Source organism: Merops nubicus, unplaced genomic scaffold (genome assembly GCF_000691845.1).
Source record: "Merops nubicus isolate BGI_N331 unplaced genomic scaffold, ASM69184v1 scaffold19060, whole genome shotgun sequence".
In the NCBI taxonomy this organism is placed as follows: Eukaryota; Metazoa; Chordata; class Aves; order Coraciiformes; family Meropidae; genus Merops; species Merops nubicus.
The window spans coordinates 14,577-32,679 of NW_008581083.1; the positions used below are offsets into that span (position 1 = coordinate 14,577).

General features: G+C 52.2%; 1 protein-coding gene across 2 annotated transcripts in view; it reads left to right on the top strand.

The window, feature by feature from the left end:
• Positions 1-18,103, top strand: part of NOS1 (nitric oxide synthase 1 (neuronal)) — a 38,174-nt gene that overhangs the window by 4,431 nt on the left and 15,640 nt on the right. Inside the window, exons 2-11 of one of the 2 annotated variants that reach the window (XM_008948699.1) lie at positions 5,425-5,539; positions 10,173-10,310; positions 10,716-10,861; positions 11,575-11,737; positions 12,947-13,038; positions 13,714-13,855; positions 14,612-14,751; positions 15,173-15,347; positions 16,312-16,413; positions 17,153-17,347. In XM_008948699.1, coding sequence (XP_008946947.1) covers positions 5,425-5,539; positions 10,173-10,310; positions 10,716-10,861; positions 11,575-11,737; positions 12,947-13,038; positions 13,714-13,855; positions 14,612-14,751; positions 15,173-15,347; positions 16,312-16,413; positions 17,153-17,347 — 1,408 coding nt within the window. The remainder of the gene's footprint in view (positions 1-5,424; positions 5,540-10,172; positions 10,311-10,715; positions 10,862-11,574; positions 11,738-12,946; positions 13,039-13,713; positions 13,856-14,611; positions 14,752-15,172; positions 15,348-16,311; positions 16,414-17,152; positions 17,348-18,103) is intronic. The other variant, XM_008948705.1, reaches the window with a different exon arrangement.

Genomic DNA, 18,103 nt, shown 5'->3' on the forward strand with positions numbered 1-18,103 from the left:
GCAGTTGTGGTCCGAAAAGCAGCATCAGCAGCTCTGAGAGGGAGAAGTGTGCTGAGAGCAGGAATTCTGTTTATGAAGGGTTTCAAGGTTTCAGGCTCCATCCTGCATTGGAACAAACCCCATAATTTTGCAGTTCTCTAAGAGAAAATTCTCTTCCTCCCACCTCCTTTGCCACTGCCAATATCTCTTTGTGTTGCTCAAAACATTCCATTTGCATTTCTGATGTCTTCATTATTCTGTACTTGGACATGAAACTTTAAAACCTCTGAAATGAAAAGGTTCCCTGAAACTATCATGTTATTGCCATTCTGCAAAACAGTGAAGTAGGCAGCTCTGGCAGTGAGTAACCATCTCCTTCGGTGGATTCGTCTTCCTTGTCACTCTGACTACTTCATTCTAACCCAGAGAGACATTTATGCCTGCCAACAGCAGATTCCACCTCAATATATCCCCATGGAACCTTCTCAGACCACCTTCCACCCTCTCAGCCCCCTGTGCTGCTTCCTGCATCCCAAGAGATGGTTGTTCTCCTTGTACATGGTCTTAGCAGACGACCCACATGTGAACCTGCAGACCTGAACTGCATTTGGCCTCCAAGTAAGATCCTAAGGCTGGAATCCTCCAGGTGCTCTTTGGGCATGGCTGGGAAGGGACAAGCGTGGTGGTTGCAGGCTGCACCTGAGGCTGGCTGAATTTTGAATGATGGGATTTTAGGGATCAACTGAATCTGTTCCCAGGTCTTCATCAGTCAATGCCTACTCAACAGCATTTACCAGCCTTGTGTTCCATAGGCCTCTCTCTGAAGCCGCTCAGTGCAGCTTCCTTGGCTCATTATTCCCTAATCCCAGCCCTGAGCACAGCCCAGTGATGCTCTGACCTTCTAAGGGTGCAAGACCTTTTTCAAGCCATGCTGCATGCAAGCAGTGAGGCTTTGGTCCTCTTCCTTCAGTGCTCTCCAAGCTCCCTTTTTTTTCCCCACCCCGTCCCAAGCTCAAGGGCAGAGTTTTCAGATACCAGGACGAGGGCTTGGAAGGAGTCCATGCCCCAGGGTCGCAGCACAGGATGCTGCTGTTGGCACCGCAGCACAAGAGCCAGCATTGGAAGTGTGGACACCAGCATCCTTCTCGGTTCCCCCAAATCAGCCCCTGGGGGTGGCAGCAGCAAGTGGTATCACTCCTCTCTGCCTGGGAAATCAGAGAGATTCTTCTGCCAAGGAAATTCAAAGGAGTGGAGTGACAAACTTTCCTTTTGCTCATTTCTTTTTTATCTTTCTTTTTGGAAAAGCTTTGGAGAAATTTCTCAAAGGGCTGTCTCAGCAACTTCCCTTCTGCTTCATCACTCGGAGCACTGCAACATCATCAAATTAGTCAAAAGAAAACAGTGGTGCCTCTCATTTCTCCAATCAGTCAGATGCTCTTTCCGAGGTGCCTTTGCACCAGTGGGGGAGGGCAGGATTCCACTTTCTTTTTTTAAGTAACAGATTTTGCTTTCAGAACAAAAAATGACCTCAGACAGGCTCCCTTCCCAAAAACCTGCTCTGGATCCAACAGATCTGGGTAATAGTTTTTAGCAGAAGTGGCAGTGGGACTAGGTCAGAGAGGGATTTCTGGATCCTGGATCTGGCCTTCGGCAGAGTTCAGCCAAACACGTGCCTCTGAGGACAGATCTTCAGCATTGCTTCCAGTGCCTCAAACACACTAAAGGGCTGATTTTAAAAATCCTGTTCAGTGTCCCTGAGCCCCCAGGTTGGGTTTGATGGGGAGTTGGGAGATTTCTCCAAAGGTTACTGAGTGATGCTCGAGCTCCCCTCTCCCCTGCGTAGCTGCAGATGGGGTTGATCCCATAGCAGCTCCCTGGAGATGTCCAACCTGGCTGCCTTGAAACACCCCTCGGGGGAACTGCACCCTCTCCATCACCCACCCAGAACCCTGGCAGCGACCCTTTGGGCTCTTCTGTCTCTGAAGTGCTTTTGGAAACATTATCTGGAGGCTGAGCTGGGACACTGTGTTTTTTTGACCATCCTGCTGGTCTCCTCGAGCGTGTGCGTGACATCCTTGCATGGACGTGGCAGGTCAACCCGTGACTCTGCTGGGGCTGGGGAAGCCAAGTCAAGAGAGGAAAATAACTGACCCGAAAGACCCTGTTCCTGCCTGAGCTCGCAAACAAGGCAGTTACAAGAAATAGGCAGGAAATATTTGTCAAATGAAGCAATTGAGATTTTCTTTTTGCCTTTTTTTTTTTTTTCTTTCCCCCCATCTGGGGGAGGCCGTGGCTGCTCTGAATGGGCTTTTCTCTCCCTGCCTCTCTCCAAAAGACAGAGCCGGATACTTGTGGGCAGCCTCATCCGGGAGAGGTCTGTGCGAGCTCAGGGCAGGGACAGACCCGCAGCCTGGCGAGGCACCGACCTCCTTGCCCAACACTGGGCAAACTACAGCCCCACACCAGCACCAAGCTGAGAGCTACAGCCCTGAGTTCCTCTCCAGGCTTGGCTGCACCTCTGCCCAACTGTGCTTTTAGAGCAGGGTCTAAAGGTGAGGGCAGCACCTCGCCACCCTGCTCACATGCCTGATTCCACCCCTGTTGCAGACGTGTTGTGGGACATGGAGCATTTGCCCCCGAGCATCCAACCTTTGGTGTCCACGTAGACCTCCCCGTCCCTCCGGGTGGTGCGTCTCGCCGTCGGGCGATGCTTGGGGCTGATGAGTGGGAGCAGGGCCCCACTCCAGCAACATTTATTGTACACCAAGCAGCCAAGAACAGCGATGACTTAATTCAAGCATCTGGTCCTTCTCCACGCTGTTGGCACAGGTACCAGTGTTTATGGCTTTACCGGTGTGCAGACGATGAGAAGAGACCTCCGGCGGCTGCTGCCGATTGATAGATTCCTCTCTGAGGTTCCCTCGTGCCAGGAGGTGCCTGCTTAGATGGGCTTGCAAACACCTTCCTGGATATGTTGGGTCGTGCCAGTTGGCTGCAGGCATATCCTCGGTGTTGTTTTGGAGGTGCCCATAGGATACCTGGCACACCGGGGTCTGCCTGCCCAAGCCTCTCTTGTCTGCGTAGAGGCAAAGTCTGTGCCCCTGGAGAGGCACCGTGGTCCTCCAGAAGGCAGGTTCCCTCTGCTGAGTCCCAAGCACCAGTAAAGCCAAGAGGTTTCTTCCATCACCTTAGGGATTTAGTGCTTATGTCTTGATTTTTGGGCCAGTTATGGGGAGCAGCAGCAAATTGGGGCTTGTCAGCTACAGGAGATGGCTCACGTATGCCCATCATTTCATGTGCTCCTGTTGACCTGCCTCTGCTCTTCCTGGTATGATGAGGCTCAGGGCAAGAGGGTAGGGCTGTGCAGCCCCAGAAACGAGTGTTCTCTGGGAGGTTTATGAGTTGGACTTGGTGGGAAGAGCCGGATTTGCTGAATTTTCATCCTGCTGCTGGGAGGTTTCTAGATGGAGGTAGGCTGGATGTGTCAGGAGACCCTGAGCTTCCCCTTTCGCTGGGCTGGTGGAGGGTAGAGTAGGTGGTTGTGCCCAGCCCTGTGGTTGTGCCCAGCCCTGGGACCTGTGTGGCTGCCGACACAGAGCTGGGACCTGTTGTCTTTGGCTGCAACTCCGCTCTGTAGCGGTTTGAGTTTCTTCTGGTTTATCTGATTGAAACCCTGTAATGTGCTGGTAGGAGCCAAGTCACAAAAGAACAGCTTTCTTTTCCAGGGGAGGGCATAGAAAACCCAATAAAAACAGCCCAACAGCACCTGTACCTCTTCATTTGCACCAAGCTGGCCGCTCTCACCCTAAGGCAGCTGATGTTTGGGAGGTGTCCAGGACCTTAGTGTAATATTTTGGCAGCTGAACGTCGCTCTATAAAGGCAAAACAAAAGACAGAAAACTTAAAGCACAGGGAGATTGTCTTTGAATGAAGATTTTTCCTGAAGCTGGACCTAGAGATGCAAGCCAGGGGGCGAGGACTGTGAAACTGAGTTTTTGTACAGGCTTCTCCCCACAATGGTGTGAAGAGCACCGTGTTGGTGCGAATTGTGTCCTGAGTGTGTGTCCTACTTTGGTTGGTGCCCAAAGCCTGCCGTCATTAATGGGAAGGCTCATTAGCGACTTTAGTGGGCATCTGAAAGACTTTTAAGAAGTGACAGCAGGAGCAAAACAATTGCCAGGGCCTGTTATGACAGAACGAGGGCTGATGGTTTGAAACAGAAAGAGGGGAACTGTAGACTAGAGAGAAGAAAGACCTTTTTTACACTGAGAGTGGTGAGCCCCTGGCCCAGGCTGCCCAGAGAGGTGGTCGCTGCCCCATCCCTGGAACCATTCCAGGTGAGGCTGGATGGGGCTCTGAAAAACCTGCTCTAGCTGCAGATGTCCCTGCTCTCTGCAGGGGAGTTGGACTGGATGACCTTGAAAGGTCCCTTCCCACCCAAAACATTCTATGATTACCTCAATGGTCTGTTGAGCCGGGTGGAGGCAGCGTGGCTGTGAGCCATGGAGCTATGCTTGCCCTGGCCCATGGTCTTGTGCAGCCCAATCTACGGAGCTCTTTCCCAGCAGGGAGCTGGTGCCTTTGGCATGGATGCTGCAGTCTGCCTGCTCTGAATATCATGTCTCTAAACCCCATTTGTTTTTCTCCTCTGCGACGGCTCATATGGCAGTGGTTTTCCATCACCTGTTTGGATGGCATTTAGCAGCCTCACCGACGTCCCGTGGTACGTTCCCCAGGCAAAACATGCACAGGAGGTTGTGTGCACCGTGGGTTACACCACTCTTATTGCACAGGCTGGGGCAGCTGGTCCTGGGGTCCTCCTCAGTTCCCCAGCCTGAGCAAGATCCCCAGCTCTGAGGAGACAATCCATCACTTTCCTTGAGTAAAATCGCTGGCGCTCACCGGCATTTGCAGCATCTGTAAAGGTCAGGAAGAGGAGAGCGAGCTGCTGCCTCTCCCTCCTGGGAGCAATGTGTTTTTTCTTGGTTTTTTTTCCCCCTCTCCTCTGCCCACAAACACCAAGCTGCCCTGCAGACCCAGCTGGTTTTGCTGTGAGGTTTTGCAGCTGGAAACGTGTGTAGTTCTCTTTTCCCCAGCTCCCTCCTTGCTTTTGCAGGGCTCCAGTTTAGGTTTTAGGGTGCCGAGGGTCTGGTTGTGTAACCCCACGAGATCCAGTGTTGGGACAGAGGTTTCCTGTTGTTTTACAGGCACTGTGCTCACCCACACGGTGAAATTGGGATTGTTTGGGCTGCCCTCACCGTGGTGATTCATCTCCTTGGCCAGGGCAGAGCGTTTCCTCCCCTCTTGCAGGGCGTTGCAAGTTCTCACTCCTGTGAGCAGCACCTGGGGTGGGCCCTGGAGTGACGGCTTCAGGACCTGCCCCTCTGGTCCCAGCACCCAGCCACTCTCCATCCAGCTGACCAAAAAGGTTTTTTAACCCTTCAGTTTCAGGGAAGGGGAAAACAAGCAACAGATGGAGAAGGACCGTGTCCCTGGTGACCTGTGGGGGAAAAGCAACGTGCCCATGGTCCTCAACAACCCCTACTCTGAAGCGGAGCAGGTAAGAGCCCATGGCTTGTGCTGTTTTGGATGGGAAGGAGTCTTGGGGGTTTGTGACCCATCCTGGTGAGCTCTAATGCTAGAGATCCTGCACAGACTACGTGCACTGCCCTTGAAGACCTTTGATCCCAAGAGCTGATGGGGCATAAGGCCCCTTTGGTGTAGAAGCCAAATTCTCCATGGTTCAGGCAGGGTATAAGTCGTGGGAGAACAATGCTCTTCACCCAAGGGGATGGGAATGCAGCCACCAAAACCTCCCTCGGGACTTTTGTCCCTTTCTGTGGCAGAAAGCTGAGTTGCGTCGTTAAAGTCGTTTTGATTCATGTGATGGTAATTCAATCGAGCACTTCAGATAATAGGTTGTGCGGTGCCTTTTCATCTCCTCACACTCCACAGACATAAATTCTCAGGCTTCCTCGCCAAAAGTGGATTAACTCCACGTTTGTAGCAAAGCTAGAGACGTAAGCTAGACCCTGCCAGGCCAGAAAGATCACCTCGGGGAGCACATGACGTGCGTGAGCACCACCAAGCCTCTTCAGGGAAACGTGTCTCCCTGATGGGATTAACCAGCAGCAGGGCAGGACACTGGGGACCTGTCTGGGGACCATTTGGTCTCCTCACCCCACCATATTTCTCAAGGGAGTAAGGATCATTTTCCCAGAGAGGGGAGGAAAGTGATTTAGTGGTCAGGTGAAGGTTTCTGAGAAAATCAGTATTTCCTCAGCTCAGGAATGTCCCCAGCAGATGACTCTGGCTGATGCCTCTTCCCAGCTCCAACAAGCTCCCCTGCACCATTCCTCGTTGACGTGCCACATGCATGTCACTGCAGGGAGGGTGCCACTTCTGGTGTGGCTGACACCCAGATGTCAAGCCTGGCCTCGATACCCAGCAGTGTCCAGCAGCACGTCCCAGGTCACGGCTCTGTCAGTGGAGGTTTTCCGATGTCACAGGAATCCTGCAAGACACAAAACCAGAACCAGGGCGTGAGGTCACAAGAGGTGACATGGACCCTTCATGCCCATGACATGGTTTTGGCTGTGGTGGTTTAACCCTGCCCTGTGCCCCTGTTCTCCTGGGGCTCCTGAGCAGAACAACATTCCCATACACTTTTGCAGGACCCACAGTGTTGGAGACTCAGGGGACGTGCTGATGCACATGCAGGGTAGCTGAGGTACTTCTGACCATGCCAGACTTACTGCGTGGTTTTAACCAACCTGGTTGAGTGCTTGGATGCAGCTGGGAGTGATTTTTCATTCTCCCCATGCCTGGCTGTAGCTGAGGATTGCAGCCAGGTCTCCCAGCAGCATGGACAACCTTACGACGGGTATCATCCGACATCAACACAAAGAAATAAGTGGATCCAAGAGCTGCAAAACACTTTGTTCAGCTCCTAGAGAGACATCCCTGGGCAGCCCCGTGTCTCTCTGCATGGTTAATGCACTGTGGCAGGTATCAGGAGCCCGTCTCACCCGAGGACAGGTCACTGCTCTGGTCCCTTTGCCCCAGCTCTGGAAAGACCTTCTCTTTCTGCCTCCTTTGCTAAGCTCCTTCCATGTTCGTGTCTGTTACTATAAGCACTTTATAACCTTCTGTGTTCAGAGCTTAATTTCTCTCTGTGTTAGGGCTGCCAAAACCCTCAGTCTTAAGCTGCTATTAAACTCTTTAATATATTTTTTTCCACTAGATGTGCAGCCTTCTTTTTATCCTTCTCATCCCCAAATCGTTACGGCTGCTTTTCTGGAGGCAGTGGAGTTTTTTTCCCCGTGCTCCCTGCAGCTGTTTCCTCAGGCTGTGTGTGGTCAAGGCAACTGAACTCCTTGCAAGCTACAATAAATACTGTTAATGCAGAGGCAAGTCAAGCCAAGCATGAGCTTTTTATGCAGGTTGTTCTTTAAAGCAGGATTTGGTGGGTTCACTTGGCCAGGTGAGGAATTCTCACTGATGCTCAGAATAAGGTGCTGAAAGACCCCTTGGGCAGCAATCCTTATCCCTCTTTTTCTGTGAAGTCTCACAGGGGGTCTTCCTTGTTTCCCAGGACCCCAACCCCACTAATCCTAAACCTGACTGCTGGAAAGATGCTGTGATTGCCCCAGCCCAGGTCCTGCATGAATATGTGCAGACTGGTTTGTTAGGAGCTGCAGGGGAGCTGGGGGTTTGTGTGCCTGTGTGTGTGTGTGGGGAGTCAGAGCAGCTCCACACTTGTAAGGATGTTTTAGAGCTTTATCAAAGCAAAACCCACACTTTCAGCTAGCAGGGTCCAGGCAGGCTGGAAGGAGCCGTCAGCATCCCAATATATCCACGGGCTGGGCTGACACTGCAGGTCTTGTTCTCCCATTGTTGATGCGTTTCAGCAGGGCAGGAGGTGCCATGGTTGCAGGGACTCCCAATGCCCAGCCGAGGAGGCTGAGGACACTCAGGTCAGCAGAGAGGGAGATGCTCCCTGTTGGGTGCATTTCCCCCCGGTCTGTAGGAGCTGCAGACAGCTCACAAGCTGCTCGCTGATAAGTGCTCCCCTGTAAAAGGCATTTGCAGAATGCATGTGCACCCCAACTGCTACGTTAGTCTCTCCGTTTGTCCCACTCCTGAGTCACTAATATCACAACTGCCTAATTAAAACTTGAAGGGATCTCGCACAACCTCCTAGGCAGAACCAGGGGTAATATTTGGCTTCTGCTTTGCCACACAGGGGAGGCATATGTGCACATACGGAGCTCTTTCCCAGCCTTTTCTGTGTGTCTCTCTCTCCACAGCTGCTCTGAGATGTGGTTGCCAGACTTGCCACCTCTGCTTCTTGTAGGTGTTGTCACCTCGGCTGCTCCAGCCAGGATGGGATCCCAGGGATTTTGCTCTCTTCAGCAGATTCCCATTTTCCTGGTTCCTGCAGGGAAAAGACAAAAATGAAAGGGCTACAGAGATGCTGAGGCAGGCTGAGAGCCCTGGGGCTGTTCAGCCGGGAAAGGAGAAGACTCAGAGGGGATCTGATCAATGCTGAGCAAGAGCTAAAGGGCCCCTGGGGGGCAAGAGGCTGGGGCCAGACTCTGGTCAGTGGTGCCCAATGACAGGACAAGGGGGCATGGGCACAGGACAAGGGGCAATGGGCACCAACTGGAACCCAGGAGGTTCCACCTGAGCAGGAGGATAAACTTCTTTGGTGTGAGGGTGTCAGAGCCTGGAGCAGCTGCCCAGAGAGGCTGTGGAGTCTCCTGCTCTGGAGAGATTCCAAACCCACCTGGGTGTGACTCTGGGCACCCTGCTGTGGGTGAGCTGCTGGAGCAGGGGGTTGGAGGAGATGATCTCCAGAGGTCCCTTCAAACCCCACCATGCTGGGATTCTGTGAAAGGGACCAGCTTTGGGAAAGGATTAAGGTAGAACATCTGAAGGCAGACATTAAGCAGCTGCTGTCCACCAGCTTGGACCATGAGCTTGCTTGCTCCAAGGATGGGTTCATTGCTACATCTGGATTCCTAACACAGTCTTGGGCCATACTTGCTCCAGCAAGATGTTGTTTAGCAGCACATCATCTATGCTGCACTGAAGACCTGTCAGCAAATCAAACTACCTCAGAGTAGAAAAAGTGGTGCTGGATACAACACCTTCTGCTTGGTACTTCTCATTTCTGTCTGGCAGGTAGAGGTCTAGGTGAGGGTGGGGTTTGTTTGTATTTTTAAACAGCAGGTTTTGGCTAATTTTTACCCATCTTACAGAGCTACTCTGAGCAATCATGATCAGAAAGAAGACAGCAGATTATCCCCCTTGGTCCTAAGCGTGGCCCAGGCTGGTTCAGAGGGCACAGGATGTTGCTCAGGAATGGTTTAAGTCTCTTGAAAGAGTAAAACGAGGGAAAAAAAAAAAATCCCAAGAACTGCCACTGTCATATTCCAGGTCAGATGCCTCAAAACTGAAAAAAAAAAAACAACAACAAAACAAAACTTAAAAATAGTGCTTTTCCAGGACTCCATTCAGGAGGTTCTTTGTATTTACTGCTGGTTTGGAGGCTCTTCACTCTGTTGGTGTATCACCCAGGAGGTGCTGGATGAGCACACCCTGACACTGAGCATCAGGAAGGGATGGAGGTTCAGAGCTGAGACTGAACTAATCCAACTATGCATAATTCAGCAACCCCCCCATTTGCATAATTTACCCATCCTCATTCCTATGATCTTCCAGCACTGATATCAAAGGAGATGTGCCTTTGGCTTGCTCAGAGGAACTATCAGCTGTTAGCTCTATTTCACAGTGCTCGTATTAATGAGGCAGAGCTTGGCACGTGTAAAACATGAGCAGGGATGCTCCTTAAAAAGAAACATCTAACATGTTGTAAAATGTAAGTCTTCCACTAGAAAACTTGAGCACAACCTTCTCCTAAGTCACTTCTGTTTCTGTTTTTTAACTCCCCTTCCACAAGTTTGGCTGCTCTTTGAACAGAGGTGACTTCCCAGCTGCATTGAGAGTTGGTTACTCCATTGTAGGATCCCAAAAGCTGCCAAAATTCAGATTAAATACCTTGTCTCACTGTATTATCAGTAGGATTTAAGCGCAGGCATCCACTGATGCAAGATGCTGCTTGTGGCTGTGGCCTTTTTTCTGTGTTTCATTGAATATTAACCTTGTGCCTGGTCTTCACTGTTGTCCAGCCACCCCCACCCGGGCGGCAGTCCCCAACTAAGCACACAGTGAATGGGAGCCCTTCCAAATGCCCACGCTTTGTCAAAATCAAGAACTGGGAGACAGGCTCCGTGCTTCACGACACTCTGCACCTGAAGACAGCCATGGTGAGTAGAGTTGGTAGGACCAGCACAATGTTATCTGAGCGTAAGTGAGTCGATCACAGAGCTTCCAAGATGGAAACACAGGACTAGATGAATTCAGGCCAGTCTTGCTGTCTCCACTGGTGTCTGAAATTCAAACCTTTGTTGTAATAAGGTTGGTGACCCTATCTGGGACAGATCAGGAAAAGTATATGACTTCACACCAAGCTGGAGCAGGAGTCTAGTGAGCCCTGATTGTCCATATCAGGTGGGACAAGAGATGACTGCACGTCCTTGAGCTGACTTCCACGTCACCAAGGGCTGTGAAAGCAATAAGCTGAAATTGTCCCAGTTTGTCAAAGATGCCACCAATGTTTCTGCAGCTAATTGTTGATTTCAAGGCATGCTTGTCTCGTGGTGTCTCCTCAGGCCACCGCGTGCACTGAGCAGATCTGCATGGGCTCAGTAATGACCCCCAGCCAGCACATCCGCAAGTCAGAAGATACCAGGACAAAAGAGGAGCTGCTCCTCTTGGCTAAGGACTTCATTGACCAGTACTACTCCTCCATAAAGAGGTAAGTGTTGACCAGAGAAGGTCTCAGGCCCTGGCTGCTGCTTATGCTGAGATATGATCTGATCTTTCACACTTGTGAGTCAAAGCAGGGTGAGACTGCAGTGCTCCACATTCAGCTGCTTCTCCAGGGGAGTGTCATTCGTAGTGTTTGTTGTGTACCTCTGCAAATCACTGACCTCTCCCACTGGGGTTGTTCAGCCTGGAGAAAAGAAGGCTCTGGGAGGACCTTACTGCAGCCTTTCAATGCTTAAATGAGGTCTAAAAGAAAGATGGGGACAGAGTTTTTAGCAGGGCCTGTTGTGGCAAGGCAAGGGGGGATGGTTTGAAACTAAGAGAGGAAGATATAGCCTAGAGAGAAGAAAGAGATTTTTGCTGCTGAGGGTGGTGAGCCCCTGGCCCAGGCTGCCCAGAGAGGTGGTCGCTGCCCCATCCCTGGAACCATTCCAGGTGAGGTTGGCTGGGGCTCTGAGCAACCTGCTCTAGCTGGGGATGTCCCTGCTCCCTGCAGGGGGGTTGGACTTAGATGACTTTTAAATGTCCCTTTCAACCCAAACCATTCTATGATTCATTTACACTTGTTGTCTGAAGACGTGTGTGTGTATGTGCACATGTGCTTAAGAAAGAAAGAGTTCATCTGCAGGTGGAGAGCTGCAGGATTCCCTGCCCTCCACCCAGGCTGCTGACTGCCACCTCCTCTGATCCCCACATGTGCAGGTCTGGCTCCAAGGCCCACATGGAGAGGCTGGAGGAAGTGACCAAGGAGATTGAGAGCACTGACACCTACCAGCTGCGTGACACGGAGCTGATCTACGGAGCCAAGCACGCCTGGAGAAACGCAGCCCGCTGCGTGGGCAGGATCCAGTGGTCCAAGCTGCAGGTGAGCACCACCACAGCTGGAAACCACCTGGCAGGCTGCACGCCAAAGGGTGCACTGAGGTTTTGGAGAGGCAAAACTTCAAATATGTGGGCAAGCACACCAGAGGTGGAGCTGGGGGTGTTCTGCACACAGCAGCTACTGTCTCCTTGACCGCTTTGGGGATGTCTGGGAAGTCAGGGAGAGCTCAAAAAGCACCCGTGTGGGAGGTGTAGCTTAGGTGTCTGTGTCTGCAACGGGACCAACTGGAAGCTGGCACTCCAGAGAAGATTTTCCAATCTCAGATATTGCTTCAGTAGCTGACATGCTGCTTCCAAAACTATTGCTCTGCCTGGAGAGGCAGCAGGACACTCTCATCCTTGGTACAGAGATGCTATGACAGGAAAAGATTTAGCTCAGTGTCCTTTTGACTGGCTGGAAGTGTATGGTAGGACCTGAGTTAGTGATCTCCAGTGGAATCTGTTGGTATGGAGTTGATGTCTCCCTCTAACCCAGAGCACAGCTGAAGTTCTGCTGAGCTATTCATGGGGCTGCCTCACAGGGTTTGGCACTGCCCAGGGGTGAGAGGCCATGCCTCCTCCTCTTCCAGCTCAGCCTTCAGCTCTTCCACTGTTCCTTTTGGCATATCTGAACCTTCTGGGGAGTAATTTCTGCAAGAAATTGTCTTCAAGCCTCTTGTCGACCCTCTTTCCTGATTTCCTCATTCTTTTGTAGATGTTCCATCCCTGGAAACATTCCAGGATGGGTTGGAGGGGGCTCTGAGCAACCTGCTCTAGTTGAAGGGGGTTGGACTAGACGACCTTTAATGCTCCATTCCAACCCAAAGTGTTCTATGATTCTGTAATCCCCATGCTCTCAATGGAGCTCAGGCCTGACTGATACCTGCCCTATTTCAGCTTTGAGTCTTGATCTACAAGAGACAAAGAGCAGAAACCCAAACTGTTGGTGGATAAGATAGGAACAGCAGCAGGCTGAGAGCACTGCATTGAGGAGGTTTTTGCTTGAGCAGCTGATGACTCTCCTCTCCAAAGCAGAAAGTGCAGCTGGATCCATGTGTTGTAAAGGTGGTGAACACATAATTATGGAGCTTTAGACACCTAACAAGTCATGGTGGTCTCTAGGGCTTTCCCTGTGATGTGTTTCTTCTGCTTGGCTCTGCCCTAGTAGTTGAAGCAACCTGTAGCATCACCACAATTGCTTCCACTGTTTCAGGTGTTTGATGCCCGGGACTGCACCACAGCCCATGGGATGTTCAATTACATCTGCAACCACATCAAATATGCCACCAACAAAGGGAACCTCAGGTGAGCCACCAGGGAGTCACCAGGGTTTAGATCTGAAGGCCTCTGGTTACGTGTCCACCCAGCTCTGGGCTCTGCTTGTATTGTCTCCATTACCAGCTGCTGCACAGCAGGATGGTTGTAGCCAGCACCCATCCTGGGGGAGCATTAGAGGGACCTGATATCAGGGGAAGGTGTCCTGCTGGTCCAAGTATAGCTCTTCTTGCTCAATGTGGGACCTCAAAGGACAGATTTTCCACTTATTTCTCCTTTCCTATATCCTGAATCAAATGCAGAGCACGGTCAGCTCTCCAGGTCTATCTGAACCCCCATGCAAACAACCAGCTTCTGTTCGGAGCTGTGTTGCTGGTAACCAGCAAAACCACCAGGCTTGATGAGGCCCTGAGTACCTTGATCTAGTTGGAGGTGTCCCTGCTTATAGCAGGGGGGTTGGACTAGATGACCTGGGTCCCTTCCAACCCAAACATTCCATGATTCTATGAAACCCCTCAAATTCCAGAGCTGGAGCACACCCGGCCATGACTTCCACCGCTGAAGGAAATTTAACAAACGTCGGGGGCTCGTCCAAGGGTGAAGCAGAAGCGGCGCACGGGGTGGCGGCAGGCAGGGGCACCCCTCGCCCTCGCCGTTCCTCCTGCTTGCCCTCAGCACCCACCAGAGCTGCCTTCTTCCTCCCAGGTCTGCCATCACCATCTTCCCGCAGCGGACGGACGGCAAGCACGACTTCCGCATCTGGAACGCACAGCTCCTCCGCTACGCCGGCTACAAGCAGCCCGACGGCACCGTCCTGGGGGACCCCGCCAACGTGGAGCTGACAGAGGTACCCCCTCCACCCACCCTTCCCTGGGCACCCCAGCCAGGGGGCTCTGCCCGGGCCGGGAGCGAGGAGGGGGCTGCTGGCTCCGCCACAGTGCCACCGAGGGCAGCCGAGTTGGTCTCGCCCGTGGATGTGTCTTCCCAGGAACAAAAGCTGTTTCCACGCCTGCAGGAGTTGGTCCCTGAAGGACTCTCATCTCATGTTGCTTTGGAGGAGAAGGGGTCAGGTGGTGGTGCTGAGGGAAGGGCTGCAGGAGGACGTGTGTCCCCACCGCTGGCCTGGGCCAGGGGGAGTCAGAAATGAGATTTTGGGCTCCTGCTGCTGCCTGCTAGTGCTGCCCACATAGCACCAGTGCTCTGCTCAGCTCTTCTGCCTTTCTCACCCACTCTTCTCCTTCACCACTAGAGTAAGCAGCTTTTTCAGAGCCATGACCCTCCCTGGGGATCTAGTTCTAGGCTCGTTTCCAGCCCTGATCCCTCTTACTTGTCCATGGGTTGGCTGTGACAGACAACCTCGTGTTGTAACTCCCTTGGATGGAGGTTGTTACATGACTGTAATGGTTGAGCAGATAGGCTGTCAGGAGACTCTGCTTGGTATCATGCAAATCCCTGCCCATAATCCCAGCATGGTGGGGTTGGAAGGGACTTCCGGAGATCATCTCATCCAACCCCCCTGCTAAAGCAGGTTCACCCAGAGCAGGTTGTTTGAACAGCAGGTGACCTGCTGAGACTTCTAAGCCCACCTTTGTTTTTCCTGTAGATCTGCATTCAGCAAGGGTGGAAGGCACCACATGGGCGCTTTGATATCCTGCCTCTGCTCCTCCAAGCCAATGGCAATGACCCAGAACTCTTCGAAATTCCTCCAGAGCTTGTGCTGGAAGTGCCCATCCGGCATCCCAAGTAAGTCAGAGTAAACTCTGAAACTACTTGAAGGGATCAGCAGGACTGAGCTCCTTTGATTTCACCCTAAACCACCTCCTGTCCTTGGCTTTTCCTTGTTGTGGCTTGGGTGCTTTATCCAAGACACACTTCAAGGTCTTCCTTCCACTCTGATGTAAAGCTGGCAGAGCCTGGAAGTGGAAAGCCAGTTGTGTCCTTGTGTCAGGGTTGATTTCTCTCTCCTTGAAGTCTGCCAGGACTTAACCACCCTGCAACACTCCTGATGTATCACATTCTCCCCACAAAGAGCCCTAAGGGAGATATTGCCTCCAGGAACCATCCTGCTCCGTGTCCTGGTGGCTTGAGTGGCAAAGGAGCCTCCTCCCTCCCTCTGCCTGCTCTGGGGAGTGGCTGATGGCCCAACCCTGTTGTGTCCCGGCAGGTTTGAATGGTTTAAGGACCTGGGCCTCAAGTGGTATGGTCTGCCAGCAGTGTCTAACATGCTCCTCGAGATTGGTGGCTTGGAGTTTTCCGCCTGTCCCTTCAGTGGCTGGTACATGGGCACAGAGATTGGGGTCCGGGACTACTGTGACAACTCTCGCTACAACATACTGGAGGTAATTCCCTCTCCTCCAGGAGATCAGCTCCTCCTGGGCTGCACTGGGTGGGTCTGAAGTTACTGGGGAGCAGGCAGGACACTGAGAGAGTAGTTTCTTGAGTGGGAGAGTACAGGATGTCCAAGTCTCCCTTAGGTAGGGCATTTAGATTCTTCTGGAGCCACATGGCCAAGGGTGTGATGGGCTGGCAAGTTGCTTTGTGTCCTATGGGGCCAGCTGGTATCTAACACAGTGTGATGGGTGTGATGCTTATTGAGCCCCTGTAGACACCTCAAAGCAACTTATGGATCAGCAGGCACCGGTCATGTGCCTGATTGAGGTCAAGTGCTAAGATGTGGTGGGCTGAGAGGGTGTTGAGACACTTGGTGACTCCTCAGGGACATGCCTGCCCATGGGGACCCTCCAGCTGGCCCCTCTGCAGTGCTCCACCATGGCTTGGGGACCCCACACTGGGGACAGGGTGGGTCAGAGACAAAGCCAAGCTGTGGAGAGGTGTTGGTGTGGAGGATCTGCCCCCGTCAAGGTGGCCATCCCTTGCCCATCCGAGGGACTTGCTCCATGTGTGTGTGTGAGTGTTGGGGGGAAGCACTCCAGGTAGAAGAAATGGGCTGAGAAAGGACAGTTTGGGAGCAGCAGGGGGTTTGGTATGGGGAGGTGTGCAGGGACCACCAACATCTCCTTACTGTCCCACAGACCCACCTGTTTCCTCTCCTCTCACAAAAAGCAGCTGTTCTTGATGGCCCTTTTTAGCAGCATTTCGTGCCCATTGGGGAGGAAGGGAGGCCAGACTGGCTTTGCTCTTGCCACCAAGAGGGAAAGGCAGGACCACATCTCAGAGCAAGGCAAAACATCAGCCCTTCATTGCTGCCTTGTGTCAGTCTGGGTCATTCTCCCCAGGCAGAGATCTTCAGACCTCGGTTCTTGGCCATTACAAGTGTTCACCTTCTACCATATTTTGTTACAGCAAGTGGCCAAGAAAATGAATCTGGATATGAGGAAAACATCCTCACTGTGGAAGGACCAGGCCCTGGTGGAGATCAACATCGCTGTGCTGTACAGCTTCCAGGTACCTGAGTGGCAGGACTCTGTTTTGTTTGGGTCAAGCTTGATGGATGCAGGGGCTGCATGGGCCAAGTGTGGAGACATCTGCCCGAGGACAATGACAGCAGCTGACACACTCAGCTGAAACTGGGCTGTGCCCTCCTAATTTTGGGCTGTTCCAGGAGCCTGCAGTGAAATTTAATAATCTCTATGCCCTGGATGTTGCAAAGACAGCACTACCAGCAGCTGAGCTCTGCTGGTCCAGGGGGAGTGCCCCGAGGGGCAAGATCCAGCCCTTCTGTCTCATCCAGGAGGCAAGAATTGGCCCAGGTTCTCCCCCTGCCTGCACTTAAAGCTTGAGTAGCAAAACTAGTTCTTGGCAAGTCAACTTCAGAGGGTGGGAATCCTTCCCTGAGCTGGATCAGAGCTGCTTCTTGAGTGGTGCAAACCATGAAAGAGTTTCTCAAGGGGCTGAGCAGAAGATGCTCCATCCTGTTGATGCCATCTTAGTCCTTGCTTGGCCCATGACAACAGGAGTAGCAGTCAACCCACAGCACATCTACTCAGGAAGGACAAGGGGGCTTTACAGCCTCCTTGGGAAGACTAGAGTCAGCAGCTGTGTCATCTCCAAAGGTACAGTCCTGTAAGCCCATGGGAGTGAGGCATATTTGGGTCAAACAGCTCCAAATGTGAAAACTTGACTCTTGCCTTCCGGTGTGGATTAACCCGCAGCCCTTGGCTCTGCTCCCTTCTCCCTCCAACAGAGCGACAAGGTGACCATTGTGGATCACCACTCTGCCACCGAGTCCTTTATCAAGCACATGGAGAACGAGTACCGGTGCCGTGGAGGATGTCCAGCTGACTGGGTGTGGATTGTTCCACCCATGTCTGGCAGCATCACGCCAGTTTTCCATCAGGAAATGCTCAACTACCGTCTCACACCCTCCTTTGAGTACCAGGTACCATCTGCACCCTACCTCCCACCAGTGCTCTGTACCCAAAGGTGTAACCAAGAGCAGGGTGGGAGCTGGAGAAGATGCAGGAAGGAGAAAGACACCATCTAATCCCTTCACTGCCTCAAGGGGCAGCTTCTTGAAGTCTGTGAACAAGTCTAATTTGAGATTCCCCCATAGTGTGGTGTCATAACACCCTGGATATCACACCTTTTCACCAGGGAATGGCTTTTTGTCCCTCCATGGGAACATGGGACACCTGAGGCCCCAACTTTTACCCTTGAAAGGGGAACTAAGCAGAGCTCTTCCCTTTGGAAGTGCCTCATTTTGCCCTTTCATGTCCAGGTGAGGAGATGATCTGGTAGTCCCTCCGCTCTCCAGCCTCCAGGTTTGGGAGGATGGCTCCTGCCAGCTTCAGGATCCAACAGTTTTCTGGGGGGACTCCTGCCCAGCAGGCCAAGCAGCAGGCTGAAATCCTTCTGCTGGAGTATTTAACACTTCAGACCATGGGGAAAAAAGGGCCCTAAGCAAACCCTCATTAGCCAACCATCCCCACTCCCGTGGTTTTTACACAATGTGACCTTTAGTCAGGAGCCCTTAAGGAGCAACCACAAACCAGGAGCAGTCTGTTTGTTTCTCTAACCAATCCACCAGGAACCCTGATGGTTCCTGGCCCAGATTACAGACAGTTGCCTGTGAGGGCACAGAATTAGCTTCTGTGTGCTTGTTCCTTGCTTCACTGGCCTCCCCTTCCCAAAGGGC